The 19,349-nt window shown below is 35.5% G+C and overlaps 1 protein-coding gene across 10 annotated transcripts in view; it reads left to right on the top strand.

Annotated features, from left to right (window-relative positions):
* Positions 1–19,349, top strand: part of LOC123559558 (arylsulfatase B-like) — a 62,437-nt gene that overhangs the window by 5,643 nt on the left and 37,445 nt on the right. For 9 of the 10 annotated variants that reach the window (XM_053552573.1, XM_053552576.1, XM_053552570.1 and 6 more), the window contains 2 exons: positions 9,106–9,256; positions 12,813–12,972. In XM_053552573.1, the coding sequence (XP_053408548.1) occupies positions 9,134–9,256; positions 12,813–12,972 (283 nt within the window). In that variant the 5' untranslated portion in view covers positions 9,106–9,133. Of the gene's footprint in view, positions 1–4,838; positions 4,919–9,105; positions 9,257–12,812; positions 12,973–19,349 lie in introns of those variants that run through there. The other variant, XM_053552572.1, reaches the window with a different exon arrangement.

The raw sequence follows: 19,349 nt of genomic DNA, 5'->3' as shown, positions 1-19,349 counted from the left end.
TTGTTCTCGGTGCTTCCGAGGGATCTACTTTCCAGATTTTATTATCTCTCAATGATTTCAAGAAGAGGGCAATCTTTATATAATATAAGGAAAGCAAGTTATAAAACACAAATGAGTAATATTTTTGCAAGAACTTAGGCATAACAGTTACTATCATAATAATGAACTTTCAGACCTCTATTGATACTATGAAAGATCCTCAGTTTTCAATTTGGCAGTGGCTAGGTAGCCGGTTCTACCGGAACCTTTAGTCTAAAGGTCTAGGTAGCCAGCTCTATATCTACATATCATACATGAACATAAGTCAATAATCTTAGCTTGATTGGTTCTTATTGTTTGTTTGAACAAAATGATGAACTCTTTATTCTAAGGCAATTGTATTGTAAGATAATTACATATCAAAAGACCTAATTCTAAGTGACTGCCGATAATTGACATCTGCTATCAAAAATGATTTTCAACATGTAACAAACTACAAAACTTTATTAAAGACTTTATTTTAGGAAGCTATAAACATGCCGATGACGATAAAGACACTCTGATCATTTGTTGACAACTAAACACAATATCGGCCGATATGATATGAGCGAGTAAATACGGCGAAATAAATAGGTAAATCACGAAAAGATCTTAAATAATTAATCACAAGAAATGTAATTTATTTAACTAAAATAATGATCCTTTATAATACAGTTTATCAAAGCCGGCTACCTTGACTTACATATCCATATCTTACATCCCGAAAATAAGCCAATTTATCGTAGTTACTAAAAATTTAGCTAATGAAAGTTCTGCAAAAATGTCGTAGGGCCTAATGACAATTTTTAAATCTTAATTCAAAACAGACGTTAAGGTATCGGGTTGTTTCCACGTACATTTCAATTTATTACGATTATGTCATGCTAAAATCTCGTATATGTGCGATAATTTAAGTACAGGCCTAACCGATATGAAGCCGATAACCGATTTTTACTTAAAGCACGTGTTGTCATGAAAAAAGGATTGCTTTGTATATCCTAAAAGTTAAGAAACGAGATTTTTGACGCCGGCCGACGATTTGTGTATTCAGTATTTATTTTAGAATTTTATAAAAAGAAAAAGATTAAATGACAAAGTTATCAAGACAAACTTCATGATAAAAATATCAAGTAACTGATATCCGCTATTAAATTCGGAACTATAAATACCAGTGTTTCTTCCACTATGTCAATTGGTTTATCCCGGAAATCAGGAATCTTGTCCGTATTCTGTTCATGAGAATGTTCAAAGCGCTATCATCTAAGATATGTCTTTTTATTAATATGCAGGTAGATCTAGGCAAGTTATATTTAAGTATTTTTAAAAAATAAAAACAATTCATAACGCAAATGCTGGCGACCCAGATACGCACGAGGGAAAATTAAGCTGGGCATGAGAAAGGGTAAGATATTCTACCTTTTTCTGCTTTACGGGTAACATTAATCTTAAAATCGACCCAAAGGGGGGGTCCCAGTTAGGTGTCTGCGCAAAATGTTTTTTGATTTTATTAATATTTTGTGGTAATATACCTACATGTATTAAGTTTCATTAACAAGTGTTATTGTTACCAGGTTTTACTTACTTCTATAGATATTCACATTTAAAGTGGGTGGGGTAATCTGATATGTGACCAGCCAGGAACACAATTTCTGTTATTCTTTTAAAAATAGTTCTAACTTTTTACCTGAAACTTTCATGATAAAATAACTATGCAATGGACATTCACACAACATGTTGCATTTTAAATTGTACTGAATACTTTTTTAATCACAGAGCCACAAAGTGGTCTAATCAAATTTACTGATTTTCAATGGACGAATTTTACCAAAAAGCTAAAACATTTTACATTAGTTGAGATATTAAGGTGTTATTTTCAGCAGATATTGTAAACTAAATAAACATTAAAATGACAGTATATCAGTATACTCTGATTAATATTGGTAGAGTGGCACACTCTCAAACTGGGAAAAAGTGGGTGGGGTAAATAAATATTCGAAGCAACACTACAAAAATTGTGCAGTTGTTACGAAATGGTCTCAGATTGTCTATTACTATCTTAATTGTGCCACCATGAGTGGTGGGGGCATATAGATTTGCATTTGTCTGTGCGTCCGTCCGTTAATCCGTCCGTGCGTCCGTCCGAAGTTCGTGACGCGTTTAGATCAAAAAGTATTTGATATAAATTGATGAAACCTTGCAAGAGTCTTTATCATGATATGAACTTGCACACCTTCTATTTTTCATCTGGCTCCGCCCCCTAGTTTTAGAGTTACTGCCCCTGGAATAGTAAAAAATGCACATTTTCACCTTATGACACGCCTGGCTCCAAAAGTATTTGATATAAATTGATGAAATCTTGCATGAGTCTTTATAATGATACGAACTTGCACATTTTCTATTTTTCGTCTGGCTCCGCCACTATTTCTAGAGTTATGGCCCCTGAAATAGTAAAAATTGCACATTTTCACCTAGTGACACGCCTAGCTCAAAAAGTATTTGATATAGATTCATGAAACCTTGCATTAGTCTTAATCATGATATGAACTTACGCATCTCCTATTTCTAATCTGGGTCCGCGCCCTATTTCTAGAGTTATGGCCCCTGAAATAGTCAAAAATGCACATTTTCACCTTGTGACATGCCTAGCTCAGAAAGTATTTGATATAAATTGATGAGTGTTTATCATGATATGAACTTGCGCATATACTATTTTTATCTGGGCTTGCCCCCTATTTCCAGAGTTATGGCCCCTGAAATAGTAACTGATAAATGCACATTTTTACCTAATTATATGCCTTACTCAGAAGTATTCTCGGTGCCTTACTCAGAAGTATTTAAATGTAAATTCATGAAACCTTGCTTGAGTCTTTATCATAATGCGACCTTTGCACACATGGCACTTCTTGAGAATTTTAGCATCTATTACAGAGTTATGGCCCTTGAAATAGCTAAAATAGTGGATTTTTTGTTTGTGATGCTCATAAAGTATATGGTATAGAATAATGAATCCTTTTCATAGTTTTTTGAGGCTATACCCCATTAAGACTGCAAACATTTGAATTATTTCCCCTTATTTGTGCCAAATGTACCATGCGAGGGGGTGGGGGTGGGGAGGGGGACACACTCTGTGTCCTACAGACACATTCTAGTTTTATTAAATATAGACTTGGTTGATAAATTTTAACATTTTTTTCCACTTTAATAAGACTTTATACATGTGTGCCATCGAAAAATCAATGCAGAAAATTTAATGTTAATTTGAACAATAGCTTTCCTCAAAATATACTGCCTCAGGCAAAACATTTTGTTAAATACTTTGAGCTTTCAGGCTTAATTTGGTTTGTCTACATGTCATGTTCAAGGTCCATGCTTTTTCCATGACACACATGTATAAAATGGGAATTTTTTTGTTACAATTTATCAATCAATGCTGTATTTAATAAAATTAAGATAGTAATAGACAATCTGAGGCCATTTCTTAACAACTGCACAATTTTTGTAGTGTTGCTTCAAATATTTATTTACCCCACCCACTTTTTCCTAGTTTGAGAGTGTACCACTCTTCCAATATTAATCAGAGTAGACTGATATACTGTCATTTTAATGTTTATTTAGTTTACAATATCTGCTGAAAATAACACCTTAATATCTCAACTAATGAAAAATGTTTTAGCTTTTTGGTAAAGTTCGTCCATTGAAAATCAGTAAATTTGATTAGACCACTTTGTGGCTCTGTGATTTAAAAAGTATTCAGTACAATTTAAAATGCATCATGTTGTGTGAATGTCCATTGCATAGTTATTTTATCATGAAAGTTTCAGGTAAAAATTTAGAACTATTTTTAAAAAAATAACAAAAATTGTGTTCCTGGCTGGTTACATGTCAGATTACCCCACCCACTTTAAATGCGAATATCTATAAAAGGAAGTCAAAACTAGTAACAACAATACTTGTTAATGAAACTTAATACATGTAGGTATATTACCACAAAGTATAAATAAAATCAAAAAACATTTTGCGCAGACACCTAACTGGGACCCCCCCTTTTGGGAAGCTCTTAAAACATTTTGATCTACTAACGATTAATACTCAAACATCAAAAATATGTTTAAATTACTCTGTAACACTGGAAGTTAAACATGCCAATTGTTCCCCGTATCATCTTTTATTAATAACATTTATTTGAATTCATAAAACAACAGTGAGACTTTTTTAGCAATACAGAGTGAACTCGGCCCGAGTTTTATTTTCTAATACATTCAAAAGTCGATAATTTTGAGTTGTCCCCTAAAAAAGTATTACAGGGCGCCGCCATATTGTTTATATACAAGAAGCGACGCGACGTCATTTAGCATTACGGTCTATGGAGAAAAATACAAAATTGAACATATCAACTTCAAAAAAAATTTTTTTTGAAAAATGAAAAAAGTGCCTAGAGATATGGATCTGCGCTATATAAAAACATATTTTAGGGCATCATAACGCCTATCATAATTTTAAAAATGATGTTAACCAGATAGGTGGGACAGACTTTAGTGAAAAATCTGTGGCCATTATTTAACACATGGGTACCGCCAAATACACGTGGACTAGCCATTAAAACTGCTTTGATATGAACTAATAATTTATTGAAATAACTTTTAATTAAATTAAAACCAATAAATGCTGGTTACACCCATCGATTATAAACATATGCATACTATATAGACAATACCTTAGTAACCGGCCGCATTTTTTTTTCAAAGCCGACCGTGAGACTATTTTTTTGTCTAAAATCATTCTTTATAGTAAAGAAGATTTGACAGTTTCGTGTTTTGTTGTGAAAGTGCATGGATGTAGATTTCACTTTGGGAGTACAGACAGATCTTCAGTATATTCAGTAAGACAGTATGTTCAATAGGTGTATGTGAAATAGGTTTCTTTGTCCGTTGTTGTTAATTAGTTATCACTTTTCAGTCACTTCCACCGTGAACTTGTAAAACCTTCAGCAAGATATTTTGCGGAACGCTCTAAAAGGAAATTTATAATTTCGATAAAATGTCGGACTATATGAAATGTCAAAATAGTTAAATATTGAAGTCCGGCGTTTGTTTATAGAACTACCTTTCATCTGTAATGTTGCGGCACTTGACATTCGACGTAACGACATTAAACAAGAAACAACACAACAGTGTATTTCATGTCTTTACCACAATAGTTCATGTCATATGCTTCAATAACTATATCAATCAATTCGTCCTGTAGCGGTTCTCGTATTGGGTAGCCTCGGTAGCTCAATTGGTAGAACGTTGGCACGGTAAGCCAAAGGTCCATGGTTCGAGTTCTGGTCGAGGCTGCACATTTTTCCTGAGACTGTTACATTTGGGGGCTCGTCCGGGATGCAAACCCTTGGAGCCAATGCAGGGCGAAGCAGTTTGGCTGGGGTGTGCATCTGAGTTCAGTTAACAGTCAGCGACAGACATTGGCCAGGAGTGTCAATGTCTCGCAGTAAGAGGGAAGGTGTGTAGCGGTTCTCGTATCGGGTAGCCTCGGTAGCTCAATTGGTAGAACGTTGGCACGGTAAGCCCGAAGGTCCGAGGTTCGAATCCCGGTCGAGGCTGCACATTTTTCCTGAGACTGTTACATTTGGGGGCTCGTCTGGGATCTTCACCCTTGGAGCCCATGCGGGTGAAGCAGTTCGGCTGGAGTGTGCATCTGAAATTGGTTAACAGTCTGCAGCAGACATTGGTCAGGAGTGTCAATGTCTCGCAGTAAGAGGGAAGGTGTGAAGCGGTTCTCGTATCAGGTAGCCTCGGTAGCTTAATTGGTAGAGCGTTGGCACGGTAAGCCAAAGGTCCGAGGTTCGAATCCCAGTCGAGGCTGCACATTTTTCCTGAGAATGTTACAGTCATAAAACCTGACATAACTCATATCACTAAATATAAGTTCATTTAAATTGATATTTTACATTTTTAGCTCGACTATTCAAAGAATAAGTAGAGTTATCCTACTCACCACGGCGTCGGTGTCGGCGTCACACTTTGGTTAAGTTTTTCGTACCAGTCCACATTTTGACAAAGTCTTTTGAGATAAAGCTTTGAAACTTTCAACACTTGTTTACCATCACCATGACCAGTTATAGGCAAGAGCACATAACTCCATCAAGGATTTTGGCTAAATTATGGCCCTTTAGACTTAGAAATCATGGTTAAGTTTTTTGTACCAGTTCATATTTTGACGTCTTTTGAGATAAAGCTTTGAAACTTTCAACACCTGTTTACCATCACCATGTCCAGTTATAGGCAGAGTACATAACTCCATCAAGGATTTTGGCTGAATTATGGCCCCTTTCGACTTGAAAATCTCGGTTAAGTTTTTCGTACCAGTTCATATTTTGACAAAGTCTTTTTAGATAAAGCTTTGAAACTTTCAACACTTGTTTACCATCACCATGTCCAGTTATAGGCAAGAGAACATAACTCCATCAAGGATTTTGACTGAATTATGGCCCTTTTTGTCTTAGAAATTTTGGTTAAGTTTTTCGTACCAGTTCATATTTTGACAAAGTCGTTTGAGATAAAGCTTTGAAACTTTCAACACGCATTGCCATTTAGTGCAAGACTTATCAAAATCCACAAATACAGGAACATTGTTTGTCTAATCTTGTTTTTTCTTTTGTCTGAATATCTGTGGTAATATTTTGATCCCATTCTTCAATCAATTCTTCGAATAGTTGAGCCCGCTGTCATCCAACAGCTCTTGTTTATTTTCCATGTTATGTCAGGTCTTAACGTTGAACTGAAATAACGTATAGCTCAGAAGTTGCTTCAGATTTGAATTTTGATCTGATGGTTTTTAACAACTTTGTGACAAAAATGACTGAAATTTTCACATTGAGTGTAAAGAATAATCATAAATTTATGCGCTTTATGGCAGCAATTAAAAGTTATTTATTACCTTATTTGTTATTAATTATCTGATTAGTTAATCCAGTATCCAGTCCATTGAAAACTTTTAATAATGGCACGGTAATAACCGAGGGTATTCCAGATTTAAACATATATATGATTTGCATATCAGAGTCATTTTTTGAACGAAAGTTACCTTTTCTCTATCCCATCCAGAGAAACTACAAAATTAATGTCTATAATCCTTCTATTTTCAGAAGAGACATTTAAAATTTATAAGAATACATATCGAAAATACACAATTATGGTGAAAATAAATCAAAATTACAATGAAAATATTTGGCGGGAAATATTTTTTCGTGGATAATAATGGATTGTATTTTATTTTAACCTTGCAGAATTGAAGCAAAGGTATTTCTTATTTATCTAGGTACAAAGTTTATAGACTTTATAATGTTTTAGAAATCGAATTTATGCTACACTTCTAACATACTTACTTTTCGGTCTATATGCATGCTTAGTCGAATATTTAATCGTGATTTTGACCATTCAGAGGTTTAAGTAACCTCTAACCAAGCGTCTGTGGTTTTGCAGATGTTGGTCGGTTGGCCTGTCTGTCCGTAGACCAATCCGTTTCTGGATGATAACTAATATGCTTGGGCCTGGGATCATGAACATTGATAGGGAGATAGGTCATGATTAACAGATGACCCCTATTGATTTTGAGGTCAGTAGGTCAAAGTAAAGGTCACAGTGACCCGGAACAGTGAAACAGTTTCTGGATGATAACTCAAGAACGCTTGGGCCTAGGATTATGAAAATTGATTGGGAGGTTGGTCATGACCAGCAGATGACCCCTATAGATTTTGAGGTCAGTAGATCAAAGTTCAAGGTCACAATGACCTGGAACAGTTAAACAGTTTCCGGATGATAATTCAAGAACGCTTGGGCCTAGGATCATGAAAGTTGATAGGGATGTTGGTCATGACCAGCAGATGAACCCTATTGAGGTCAGTAGGTCAGAGGAGAAAGGTCAAGGTCACTGTGACCTGTAACAATTAAACTGTTTCTGGACGATTACTTGAAAACACTTGGATGTATGATCATGAAATTCTATAGGGGTGTTGATAATGACCAGCAGATGACCCCTATTGATGTTTAGGTCAAAGGTCAAGGTTACAGTGACCCGGAACAGTTTAACCATTTTCCAGATGATAAATTGAGAAATATTGGGCCTAAGATCATGAAACTTGGGGAGGTTGATCATGACCAGCAGATGACATTAATTGATTTTGAGGTCAGTAGGTCAAAGATCAAGGTCACAGTGACCTAGAACAGTACAACCTTTTTTGCCAAATCACTAGAGAATGCTTTGGTCTAAGATCACATTTTATTCGGAGTTTACTAATGACCAGTAAACGACCCATAATTATACATGTCTCCCACCACACAGTGGTGTGGGAGACATATTGATTTACTTCTGTCCATGTGTCTGTCACTGTGTGTCTGTCACAAATCTTGTCCACACTCTAAATCGAACATTTCTCATCCAATCTTCACCAAACTTGAACAAAATATGTTTGTCTTTGACCATAAGACCTCGACCAAGTTTGATAACTAGCCAAATCAGCCTTGGAGCACTTCAGAATTATGGCCCTTAAATTTCCGAAAATCAGCATTTTACTCTGGTCCGCACTCTAAGTCAAACATTTCTCATCAGATTCTGATCTTCACCAAACTTGAACAAAATGTGTTTGACCATAAGACCTCAGCCAAGTTTGATAACTAGCCAAATAGGCCCAGGCACTTCGGAATTATGGCGCTTGAATTACTGAAAATCGGCCCTTTTATTCTTGTCAGCACTGTATGTCAAACATTTCTCATCCGATCTTCACCAGACTTGAACAAATGTGTTTGACAATAAGTCCTCAGCCAAGTTCGCCAACTAGCCAAATCGGCCGAGGCATTTTGGAATTATGGCACTTGAATTTCCGAAAATTGTCCTTTTATACTCCTGTCCGTGCAAGTCGACCATTTATATTCTGATTTTCACCAAACTTGAACAAAATGTGTTTGCCAATAAGTCCTTGGCCAAGTTCAAGGGAGGCATTTCGTGTTCTACGAGCTCTTGTTAACATTAAATTTTGTATCATTACTTTTGAAACACCAGTCGCAAAAGACGATTTCTTTTTCCTTACAGGTCTAATGGTGACAACTAGCAAACATCAATGAGGCGAATAGTTACACAGAGTCTTGGTGGAAGTTTGGCATTGTTCTGTTTGGTAGCACAGTTTACAGAATGCTTGTCAGCCCAGAGACCCAACATTGTTGTTATTGTGGCAGATGATCTGGTAAAACATGGTTTAAATGCTTAAAATTCAAATAGCAAACAGCATACTTTCACCTACAATGCCCCATCCTGTTTATACAGTTTTTAGCAAATAAGTAGACCTAATTATTGCACTCACCCATTTGTCTGTATTGGTGTCAAGATCTGGTTAAGTTTTGTATGTAGGCAGGTATTTCAGTATCCAGTAACGGGAAAGGATTGAAACTTCATACACCTGTTCACTATGATGATCTGACATGCACTGCACAAGTTCCATTACTTTGTATTTTTACAAAGTTAGTGCTCTGTTTCAACTTAGAAATTTTTCGTAAAGTTTTTTATTGTGAACAAACATCACTTGACTTGTAATACACAAGTTACAAATACACAAATCTTTTAACAACATTAATGAAAAGATAATTTGTTAAGACATCTTCATTCTAAAGCCCCATGGTTCAGTAATTGCACCAGAGTAGACCATAAGTTTGTATGATTACAAGATGTTTGTCTGATTATATCTCAAGAAGAAGAACTCATTTAATCAAGTTAATGTAGTCATTGATAATTTTTTTGCAGCTGGTTGTGATGATAATGCATGATTTTGAAAAACTTAAGTATTAATGTACTGTGCAGTTAGAAATTTTCACAATTGATTTATTCCACTTTATTTGTCAGCTGTTTATATTAACAAACATAAATTGTATTTATTGTTATAAATAGAAGATAGCCCGACATAGTAGATATTTTACCATTTAAGGTTATGGACCCATAATAGTGTACCGCTAGGACCAAACTTTTTTTCTTTATTTTTAGCTCGACTATAGAAGAATAATTAGAGCTATCCTACTCACCACGGCGTCGGAATCAGTGTCGGCGTCTCACATCAATTGGTTAAGTTTTTCATACCAGTCCAGTGTCATTTTGACAAAGTCTTTTGAGATAAAGCTTTGAAACTTTCAACACTTGTTTACCATCACCATGTCCAGTTGTAGGCAAGAGTACATAACTCTGTCAGGATTTTGGCTTAATTATGGCCCCTTATAACTTAGAAATCTTGGTTAAGTTTTTCGTACAAGTTCATATTTTATGTAAAGTGTTTGACATAATTATGGCTTTGAAACTTTTATCACTTGTTTATTATAACAGTCTCTATCTGTAGGTAAGAGTACATAACTCTGGCAACTATTTTGGCTGAATTATGGCTCTTTTTGGACTTGGAAATTGGTTCAGTTTTGGTACAAGTCCATGTTTTGTCAAAACTGTTTGACGTAAAGCTCTGAAACTTTGAACACATGATTATCATCTGTAGGCAAGAGTACATAACTCTGACAAGTATTTTGGCTGAATTATGGCCCTTTTTGGACTGTGAAATTGGTTCAGTTTTTGTACAGGTCAGCGTTTTGTCAAAACTATTTGACATGTAGCTTTGAAACTTTGGATATTTCTATATCATCATGACTTCCATCTGTAGGCAAGATTACATTACTCTGTCAACTATTTTGGCTGAATTATGGCCCTTTTTTGGACTTGGAAATCAGTTAAATTTTTCATACCAGTCCATATCTTGCCTAACCTGTTCGTCATATGGCTTTTAAACTTTGACCACTTGTTTACCATCATAGTTTACATTTGTAGGCATGACTTCATTACTAGGACAAGGACTTAAGCTCAGTTATGACCCTTTTTTGACATAACAATTAGTGAAGTTTCTCATACCATTTCATATTTTGTCTAAACTGTTTGATACATGTCTTTGAAAATTGTGAACACTTGCTTACCATTATGGTCACACATTGCCATTATAGTGCAAGACTTATCCAAATTAAAAAATACAGGAACTTTGTTTGCCCTATCTATTTTTTTTCTTTTGTCTGAAAATGTGTGGTAATATTTTGACCCCATACTTCCCGCAATTCTTCGAATAGTCGAACGTGCTGTCAACAGACAGCTCTTGTTCTTTTTTTTCTAGTAAGTTTAACTGTTTTTGCAAAACTGTTGGTTTAATGTATAAAAAACCGAGATTTGTCATTTGATGTCATTTTTTGCTGTTTAAAGTGAATTTTACCTCTTATACAGAAGGGTGCGGGGTTAGACATCTTTGAAAATACTGAGTTACATGCGGTAAAAGCTTTTTACAGTCTAACCTGTCTTAAGCAGCCAGCCAAGGGAAGCAGACAATTTGGCCGCTTAAGCCAGGTGACCGCTGATCGGAGGTGCAGCCAGTATATGTATTTTTCAGACTTCTGACCAGTCTATAGCCTTTAGGCCCATTTCTTTTTGGGTTTTCCATTATTATTTTACCAGGATACAATGACGTGCATTTGCCTTCGCAATACGAATGGTCTTCTTAGCAATCTAAAACTTCGGCGTGTTTTTTTACTGCAAAAATTGTTACAGACAATTTTCCAACTTCAAAACAAGTTTGTTTACCATTTTCGCCATTTTGGTAAGGGAAGCTACTCTCCGCGCTTATTATCTACGCTAAATCTAAGACTGCCGTTGTTCCGTAAAAGATAGAGTGGTTTATATTTTTTTTCAAACACAATTAATTTCGTATAAATTGAATAGTATTTTGATGACAGAAGTATAAAAAAATCACAAATATTATGCTACAAATTAGTTATCGAGTATTATCTTTAACCGAGGTCAAACTGTGAACAACAAAATTGACACGAGGTGATACGCTAATTACTGATAATTACTGGCCATTTGATCATAACAAAAGGGGATTACACATTTGGTTATCAGTTTTAATTGAGAAGCTCATGTGATTTTGTTGTTCTTGTGGTGAAGTCACGCGAAACTTAGCAACCATGTGCTTCTCAAAATCGGGTATCTTCGGCGATTATTGTCTAAAAATAATTGGTTTTGGAAGAAAAATGGCCGCTGAAAGGGGTCAAATACGGCGGTCGGGAGGCAATTTCGGTGGCCGCTGGCCGCAGACGGCAGGTGGCCACTAAATAAAGTGATAAAATAGAGGAAAATCCATCGGGGGCGTCATAAAATGGCCGCTGAACGGAGGTGACCGTTAGTACAGGTTAGACTGTATTTTGCCTTTACTCTTTAGTGTACATAATGTGGAAGAAATGTAGGTAGATTTTACTTCTGCCTCATGGTTATTTTTTAATGTAGAGAGCAAAACTTAAAACATTCTCACAGAACTCGACCATAATTTTTCAGTGTTGGAGCTGAATTTCTGTCTGATTAAATCCTTTTACTTGAGGCTCCCCAGAAAAAAATTAATCAACATTTTTATTTTGTTTTCTAATTGTTAACCAATACTTTGAGGTGTCTTTTATCAAAATTATTGGTATAATAAAGTCTGTGCGATCGTTTTGTACAGTGGTTATCACTTTGAAATTTATCTCTATATCAGCTTGAGGAAATAAATGAATTATACAAAATTTTGAAAAAAAAAAAAACACGGTAAAGGTTGTTTAAAAATTGCAACACAGTGCGAAACAATGATAACTTTAAGATTGTATCAAATTAATGCCAATATTTCAAACATTACAGTTATGGGTCCACTACCTTAAACTAACCCGATCTTTAAGAATAGGACATGTTTCTGTTTGTAGGGTTGGAATGATGTGAGTTTCCATGGCTCTGACCAGATTCCAACACCAAATATAGATGCCCTGGCATATGGAGGCATTATTCTGAACAACTACTATGTTTCTCCAATATGCACACCTACACGAGGTGCTTTAATGTCAGGAAGACACCCCATACATACTGGTAAGTTACTGTGACATACCTTTTAGGGGGCATTAATTAGACTGTAAATTAACTTGGCCATACCAAATATAACCAGCTTCAGTTATATTCTGTTAATTTCAAGTGAAAGATAACTTCCTTTAATATCATAAGTTATTGCTTCAAGCTTCGTGAGCTTCAAGAACATACCTCTATTTCAAGGCATCTGTTACAATAATATAGCATCAGTTAAGCCAGGTTGTTGAGGTTGCTTGCTTATCTCTTATCTCTCACAGCTGTGGGTTTGAACCTTCCCCGCATTCATTCGGCTGGTGAAAGATAGATTGTTCTACCTGGTCAAGTCTGTCTTCCTTCGTATTGAAGTTTTATGTGACCATGAGCTAGACCATAGCATTTGTTTTTAGCTCACCTGAGCCAAAGGCACATGGTGAGCTTTTGTGACCGCTAGATGTCCGTTGTCCGTCAACAATTTCTAAAAAAACTTTCTTCTTCAAAACCACTGGGCAGATTTACACCAAACTTCACAGGAATGATCTTTGGGTGGCCCCCTTTCAAAATTTTTCGAAGAATTGAATTCCACACAGAACTCTGGTTGCCGTGGCAACGAAAGGAAAAACTTAAAAAATCTTTTTGTCCAAAATCGCAAGGCATAGAGCATTGATATTTGGCATGTGTCATCATCTAATGGTCTACTATTAAGATTGTTAAAATTATGCCCCTGGGGTAAAAAAAAAGGAGGACCCTCCCTGGCGGTCCCAGGTTTTACCATAGACCTTTTTATGCCCCCAAAGGGAGGCATATTAGTTTTCAACTGTCCGTTCGTTCGTTTGTTAGTCACAATGTTAACTTTTTGCATGAAGGCACTTTACTCGCGAACCACTGCACCCAGGACCTTCAAACTTCACATGCTAATAGTACTTATTGAGTACACGACCCCTATTGACTTTGGGGTCACCAGGTCAAAGTCAAGGCGCTGCGGGGGCATTTGTCACCATTAGTGACAGCTCTTGTTCATATAGTAAAAAAAAAAATTCAAAAATCTTCCCGTCTGAAACCACAAGATATTTGATATGTTGCATTGCCTTGTGGTCCTCTACCAAGATTGTTCATATTATTACCCTGGGGTAAAAAGAGGCCCCTCCACAGGGGTCCATAGTTTTACTGAGACTTATATAGGAAAAAACTTTAAAAATCTTCTTGTCTGAAACTGCAAGGCCCAGGCATTTGATATTTGGTATGTTTCATTGCCTAGTGTTTCTCTACCAAAATTGTTCAAATTCTGCCCCAAATATGAAAAGAGGCCCATCCCAGGGGGTCCTAAAAAAAGAAAAGTTCAAGACCTTGGCCTTTGATATTTGTTATGTAGCATTTCCAAGTGGTTCTCAAACAAGATTGTTCAAATTATGACCTTAGGGTGAAAAGAGGCCCCGCCCTGGGGGTCACTTGTTATATGAGTTATATACTATGAAAAAATACTTAAAAAATTATCAGATTATATTTCCTAGACTGTTTAATTATAATTATGTGATGACCCCTAGTGATTATGGGTCACTTGGCTGTGACCATGCAGGTTTTTTTTTTTCCTGATATGAGCGGTACCGATAAAAGATAAACTACCGTTGTAAAAGCATGCGGGATTGGGGACAAGTCAGAATATTTGGAGATACAATTGTTACTTGCATCAATTCCCATTTTACTGATAAATTGTGGCAAATACTACCGAAACAGATTAAGGCAGCCGGAAAAGAAGAAAGGAATCTATGAAATGCTTTCAAAACAACAGAATGTTCAAGAAAAAGAGGGTCTATCGCCAAGCAATAAAGGGGAAGAGAGGTCTGTCTCTATTGGGTCTGGCGAACTGCCATTAATTCAGGGTTCCCACGGTCAGGGAAAAGTCAGGGAAGAACAGTTGTTTTTTTCAAGGTCAGGGAAAAGTCAGGGAATTTTGTAATTGGTCAGGGAAATTTGGAACTTGGGTAAAAGTTAGGGAAAAGTCAGGGAAACTTGGAATTAGAAGTCGAGGGTTAAGGAATCAATTTGTAAAAAAGCAGAAAGAATGTAATAAAAGGTTATGGCAATTCCTTAAATTTTGGTCTAAACCTAGCTATAAAATTACTCTGTATTTCATATCCAAAACTTATAGTCAATCTATCATTAAGTCTGTTTAACAAAACAAGTGTAGAATTTTAATAGAAAAAATTAGACTGTAAAACATAATTCTGTTAAGCAAGCTTGTATCCCTTCTGTTAGCTTCGAACAGTGTCATGTTTTACAAATGCTATGAAATGTGTAGTCCTGCATAGTTGAAAAGTTATTTCATCATAAAATGTTCTGACATAAAAGCCATAACAATTACTGTTCTTTTCTGTCAGTTATGATTCCATGGAAATTTTACTGAGGAATGCAGAGGAAAGTTCTTTACAATTGGAATAGAAACTCTGCATTATAATTTTAGCTCATCTGATTTAAAAAAAAAAAAATGATTAGTTATTGTCATCACTTGATCGGCATCAGCGTTGAAGTCGGCATTGCCTGGTTAAATTTTATGTTTAGGTCAGCTTTTCTCCTAAACTATCAAAGCTATTGCTTTAAAACTTGCAACGCTTGTTCACTATCAATAGTTGACTCTGTTCAGCAAGAAACATAACTCCCTCCTGCTTTTTGCAAGAATTATGGCCCCTTTTGGACTTAAAAAATATCAGATTTCTTAGTTAAGTTTTGCTTTTAGGTCAACTTTTCTCCTTAACGATCGTTTGCTTTAAAAATTTGAAGCAGTAATTGGCCATCAAAAGCTGACTCTGCACAGCAAGTACCATAACTACAATGTTTTTTGCAACAATTTTGGCCCGTTTTGGGCTTAGAAAATCAGATTTCTTGGTTAAGTTTTGTGTTTAGGTCAGTTTTTCTCCTTAACTATCAAAGCTTTAAAACTTGCAACACTTGTTCACCATCAAAAGCTGACTCTGCACAGCAGGAAACATAGGACTTAGAAAAATATCAGATTTCTTGGTTTAGTTTTGCGTTTAGGTCAACTTTTCTCCTTAACGGTCAAAGCTGTGTTATTAAGTCTGCAAGGGACCTACCACAGTAACATTAAATTTTAGTGAAAAAAGGCTATTTTCTATAAAAATCATGTATGAATAAGGGCAAATTTTCACAGAATGTCATACATTCGTTTGAACTTATCCATTAATAAAACCCAAACATAGTCATAGGTAGTCTTTCAGTGAATAGTATGGACATTTCTTATTGCCTTTTACATCTCACTAAAATAATACACTCACTCATGAATGGTTTGTTTAACTGGAACAAACTTTATTTACACCATTGTTATCATTTTAACAAGAAAGGTGGTAAAATTTAGCTGATATGGAGGATTGAGGCCAATATTTATAAATCTATGGCCAGCTAAACCTCTGTGAACACGGAGTGTTTTGGTCAGGGAAAATTGGACTTTGGTCAGGGAAAAGTCAGGGAATTTTATTTTCTCTGCTTTGTGGAAACCCTGTAATTAACAATGAGTTAATCTACACGTTCATTCCCACATGAGATATTACTGAAAAGTTCAAGACTGCTAAAAACAGAGAGATTGCTCTGTCAAGTGGTAATTGAATGACAGTATTAATGATTAAACAGAGTTCAGAGCCTTTTCAGTTGTTATTTTGAATTAACTACTATAAAATGTGCTTCATAAACATTTCCCAATTTGGCCAAAAACAACGCGATTTTTCCCAATAGCACGGGTACTGGTACCATTCCCAGAATACTGGAAAAAAAACCTGCCATGTTGGATAATATGTACAGTTGTGCACACCTACCTTATAACTGACTTTCAGTGACCATGTATGTGACCTATTGACCTACTTTATAATATTTAGCATCATTTTGCCATTTTAAACATGTGTTTCATATTACTCAGGTGAGCGATTCAGGGTCATCATTGTTATCATTGACCCTCTTGTTAATTCAAAATGTAGCAGTGAATTAGGAAAAATTATTCTTGTTTTACTGGCTATCTTAGTCTGGGAAGCCAATCCAACAGGTCTTTCTTTTTTTCTGTCAATAATTTTTAGCTCGACTTTTCGAGGAAAAAGTAGAGCTAGTATTGCACTCCCCGGCTTCAGCGTCAGCGTCACCATCGCTGTTGGTTAAAGTTTTTGATAAAGTCAAATATCTCTGTTACTGTCAAAACCATTGATTTGAAACTTAAAATAGTTATTTACTATCAAAGTCTACACCAGGAGAAACAATCCCCTTAACTCTGATTGAATTTTGACAGAGTTATGCCCCTTTTTACCCTAGAATATTTTAGTTAAAGTTTTTGACTAAGTCAAGTATCTCTAATACTATTAAAGCTTTTGACTCGAAACTTAAAGTACATGTATTTATTTACTATCAAAGTCTACACCAGGAGAAGCAATCCCCATTACTTTGATTTGAATTTTTGTGAGATTATGCCCCTTTTTAACTTGGATTTTTTTGGTTAAAGTTTTTGATAAAGTCAAATATCTCTGTTACTATCAAAGCTTTTGACTTGAAACTTAGAATAGTTATTTACTATCAAAATCTTTACCAGGAGAAACAATCCCCATAACTCTGATTTGAATATTTGACAGAGTTATGCCCCTTTTTAACTTTGAATTTTGACAGAGTTATGCTCTTTTTAACTTAGATTTTTTTTGTTAAAGTTTGATAAAGTTTTTACTGGCAAAGTAATTCAGAGTCAAGCGCTGAGAAAAGTTGAGCACATTGTCATTAGACAGCTTTTGTTTGATAATATCAGAAATTCAATACCAGTTAAAACTTATAAATGTCAGTTTTGTGGGGGCAGGGCACTAGACAACTTTTGGGGACAGGTACCCATACCCTCAGGAAGGGGAATTTTTCAACATTTTAGGACGAAAAGGGGAAGTTTAAGCCATGTATATGTAACTACTTTTCACACTTATTAATACTGTTTTCAATCATTTCTAACTGATGTGACTATATTGCAACAGTAATCTTCCTTAGAGGCACTATATAATATTAAAAGAAAGAGTTAATATCTATTTGTGTCAGACAACCTATTATCAGGGGAATTTTCTTCTGAGAAAGGGGAAAACACATATTATTTTAGGAGGGGAATGGTACCCATATTCGGCCTCAAAAATGGCCAAACGAGTGCCCTGGCGGGTATTTAAAACTATACATAAAATGTTTATCTGAAGTAGACTCAGATTGCTGGTTTAACTGGTTATTGGTAGAAATGATATGGTGCACATTATTTTTGTGCCATATGTGTGTTTGGCTTTGTTTAGATGATCACTGCTGAATTTAGTTATGAACTTAGATCATCATCACAGACCTGTTTTCAGAAAAATGAGAGTCTTAATGGGAAATCTAAAAAATAAATGAGTAAAAGAGATCCTGAGATGAGTGCAGGACCCCCCCCCCCCCCCCCCCCAAAAAAAAAAAAAATCTCTTCAGCTGATTTTGAATTAGATGGCAAATTCCTCTCATGAATTTTCCTTGCTTTTGACTTTAAAATATGTTAGGGCACAATAACTGAAACTTAATGTGAAATAATAGTTGCTGAATATGTTGAAATATGAAAAACGTTTTCATAAATTTTTTGAAATATTGATTATTCTGTTAAATGTACTATCCAAGTCTTGTAAGCTTTCTGAAATATAAGCGGAAGGGTTGTGTCCAGGATGGTTTTGTCCAGCTACCTCCCTAGAGCTGTAAGAGCTTTTTACAGCCAAGTGATACATTTCTGTAAATTTCAATGCTGTTGATTTTCCCTATGGAGTTATACTTCTTTGACACTATTTACATTTGCCCAATATCTTGCTGAAAAGAGATTTTAACAAAAACAAGAGGGCCATGATGGCCCTATATCGCTCATCTGTGTTTAGTTGCTTGCTTAAACAAATGTCTTTGCTTAAGCTTCACTAACATAATCTAGGTGAGTAGGTCATGGTAAAGATTATTGAAGATAACTACTGAAATCTGTTTAAAAATTAAACTGGTGGTCCAAATTTCATTGCTGTAGCTTCAAAAACAAGAAAGTAGGTCAGTAGTTCAGGGTTAAGAATATTAAAGATGAGTATTGAAATCAGTATCAAAAGTTATAAAGGTGGTCCAAATTTCTATGCTGTACCTTCAAAAACAAGAAAGTAGGTCAGTAGGTCATGATTAAGACAATTCAAGACAAATATTGAAATCTGTATCAAACATTATGCTTGTGGTCCAAAGTTCTTTGCAACTGCTTCAAAAACAAATAAGACTATAGATTAAAAAAAGGGACCACCCAGGCTTGGCCTATATTGACCCCCAGGGTCATGATTTGAACAATCCTGGTAGAGAACCATTAGAGCATAACACATACTAAATATCTAAGCTCTGGGCCTCATGGT

The sequence above is a fragment of the Mercenaria mercenaria genome, chromosome 10 (genome assembly GCF_021730395.1).
Source record: "Mercenaria mercenaria strain notata chromosome 10, MADL_Memer_1, whole genome shotgun sequence".
Classification (NCBI taxonomy): Eukaryota; Metazoa; Mollusca; class Bivalvia; order Venerida; family Veneridae; genus Mercenaria; species Mercenaria mercenaria.
Note: the sequence above shows the minus strand (reverse complement) of the source record. Positions and strands in the feature narration are given on the sequence as shown.